Source organism: Myotis brandtii, unplaced genomic scaffold (assembly GCF_000412655.1).
Source record: "Myotis brandtii unplaced genomic scaffold, ASM41265v1 scaffold2239, whole genome shotgun sequence".
Classification (NCBI taxonomy): domain Eukaryota; kingdom Metazoa; phylum Chordata; class Mammalia; order Chiroptera; family Vespertilionidae; genus Myotis; species Myotis brandtii.
This window is the reverse complement of record NW_005358397.1, coordinates 39,332-41,669: the sequence shown is the minus strand read 5'-3', so window position 1 is coordinate 41,669 and position 2,338 is coordinate 39,332. Positions and strand designations below refer to the sequence as shown.

The 2,338-nt window shown below is 51.6% G+C and overlaps 1 protein-coding gene across 1 annotated transcript in view; it reads right to left on the bottom strand.

Moving 5' to 3' along the window:
- Positions 1-960: 960 nt before the first annotated feature.
- The window catches only part of LOC102245815 (hyaluronan synthase 1), a gene marked incomplete at its 5' end in the record, with an annotated part of 7,247 nt that continues 5,869 nt past the window's right edge, over positions 961-2,338 (bottom strand). Inside the window, one exon of the mRNA XM_005866158.1 lies at positions 961-1,023. Within this exon, the coding sequence (XP_005866220.1) occupies positions 961-1,023 (63 nt within the window). The remainder of the gene's footprint in view (positions 1,024-2,338) is intronic.

Genomic DNA, 2,338 nt, shown 5'->3' with positions numbered 1-2,338 from the left:
GGAGGCCAGTGCAGCTGGCCCAAGGCTGTAGGAAATGAGTATGTGGTGAGGTCATGGGCAGCACCAGGACCAGGTCACGCAGGACTTGGGCCACTGTAAGGTCTGGATTTTCCTCTGTGTGAGCTCATGGGTCCTTTTTGAGTCAAGGAAGGTGATGATTTTATTTGGTGTTCACTGAATGGATAACAGAATCTGAGGGCGAGTCTGGAATTCAGGGGCGAGGGCTGATCTGAAGATAAAAATTCCAGAGTCCCTTTTCCAGGCATGGAGCGTGCAGGAGGCCTTCAGCGCCATAGGACCGGGTGCACAGAGGAAATGAGTGTCGCTGGACAAGAAGATGATAAGTTTCTCTGTTACGCAGGAGGCAACATTAAGAGGAACCCAGAAGGGAAGTGGAAAGCGAGGCAGCTGGCATTCTGAAAGCCGAGTGAAGAAAGCTTGTCAGGCCCTGGCCGGTGTGGCTCCGTTGGTGGGGGCGTCGTCCTGTGCACCAAAAGGTTGCTGGTTCGATACCCGGTCACATGCCCGGCTTGTGGGCTTGATCCCCAGTAGGGGGCGTGCAGGCAGCAGCCCATTGATGTTTCTCCCTTCTCTCTCTAAAATCAATTAAAGACATTTTTAAAAATATATATTTTATTGATTTTTTACAGAGAGGAAGGGAGAGGGATAGAGAGTTAGAAGCATCGATGGGAGAGAAACGTCGATCAGCTGCCTCCTGCACATCTCTTACTGGGGATGTGCCGGCAACCAAGGTACATGCCCTTGACCGGAATCGAACCTGGGACCCTTCAGTCTGCAGGCCAACTGTCTATCCACTGAGCCAAACTGGTTAGGGCAAAGGCATATTTTTTAAAAAGAAAGCATGTCAAGTGGAAGGGGTTGGCACTGAGCACATACAGGTCACCCTCAGTGATGAGGGGGAGGGTGGCCTATGCGGGCACAGATGCAGCTGAGTGAGGGTCATGGGGGTGAGGACTTGGAGGGCTTTCTCGTCACTTCTGTTTTCGCAGTGAGAAGGTGAGGCTGGGAGAGGAGGAGCGGGAGTTCTGAGGAGAGAAGGTGTGAGTTGCCCTTTTTTTAAATATTTTTTTTTATTGATTGCAGAGGGGAAGGGAGAGGGAGAGAGAGATAGAAGCATCAATGCTGAGAGAGAATCATTGATCAGCTGCCTCCTGCACACCCCACACTGGGGATTGAGCCCGCAACCTGGGCATGTGCCCTTGGCCGGAATCGAACCTGGGACCCTTCAGTCTGCAGGCCGACGCTCTACCCACTGAGCCAAACCAGCTAGGGCTGAGTTGCCCTTCTTAGAGAGTAGACTGAGTGGACCAGGAAAAACTACGCACAGAGCCTAACAGTGTCCGCATGTAGTGGGTGCTCCTTAAGTATCTGAATGAGGAGTTGAGAGATCCCACGCTCACAACAACCCCGACACATACGGTGAATGGTCCTGTTTTCCTCGAGGGAACTGAGGCTCCGAGAAAGGAGGTTATCTCCTGTCTGGTTTCAAACAGCTGGGCCTGGCCAGCGTGGCTCAGTAGTTGAGCATGGACCTATGAACCAGGAGGTCACTGTTCAACTGGTTGCAGGCTCATTCCCCAGTGTGGGGCGTGCAGGAGGCAGCCGATCAATGATTCTCTCTCATCGTTGATGTTTATGGATCTCTCTCCTCCCTTCTTCTCTGAAATCAATAAAAAATGTATTTTTTTAAAAAGCTGGAGTCCTAGCTGGTTTGGCTCAGTGGGTAGAGTGTCTACCTTCGGACTGAAGGGTCCCCGGTTCGATTCCGGCCAAGGGCACATGCCCGGGTTTTGGGCTCGATCCCCAGTGTGGGGCGTGCAGGAGGCAGCCCATCAATGATTTCTCTCTCATCATTGACGTTTTTTTCTCTCTCTCTCTCCCTCTCCCTTCCTCTCTGAAGTCAATAAAAATATATATTTTTAAAAAGCTGGAAACCAAGGCTGAGCCAGAAGTCCCCAATTCTCAACCACCCAGCCCCCTTCATTGACAACAAAATGGGAGAGGTTCGGAAGAAAATAAATAAAAGTTTTTATTACAACCTAATCACACAGTACAAATGGAGATTAAATAACAGCAGGGAGAAGGTGGGGGCCCCTTCCCCCCATGCCCCTAAAAATCACACCCTGATCAATAAATACCCCCCCTCCCCCAGAGACCCAGAAGTCCCAGCCCCAGAACAGTCCAGGCTGAAGAATCTTGAGTTTACTCCCCCTCACTTCATAGAAGAGGGAAACTGAGGCCCAGAGAACTGCCCCCCAGCAAGTTCGTGGCTCCTGGGGCGCGGTAGGTGTCTCATCTCGCGTGCATCCCCGCTGGG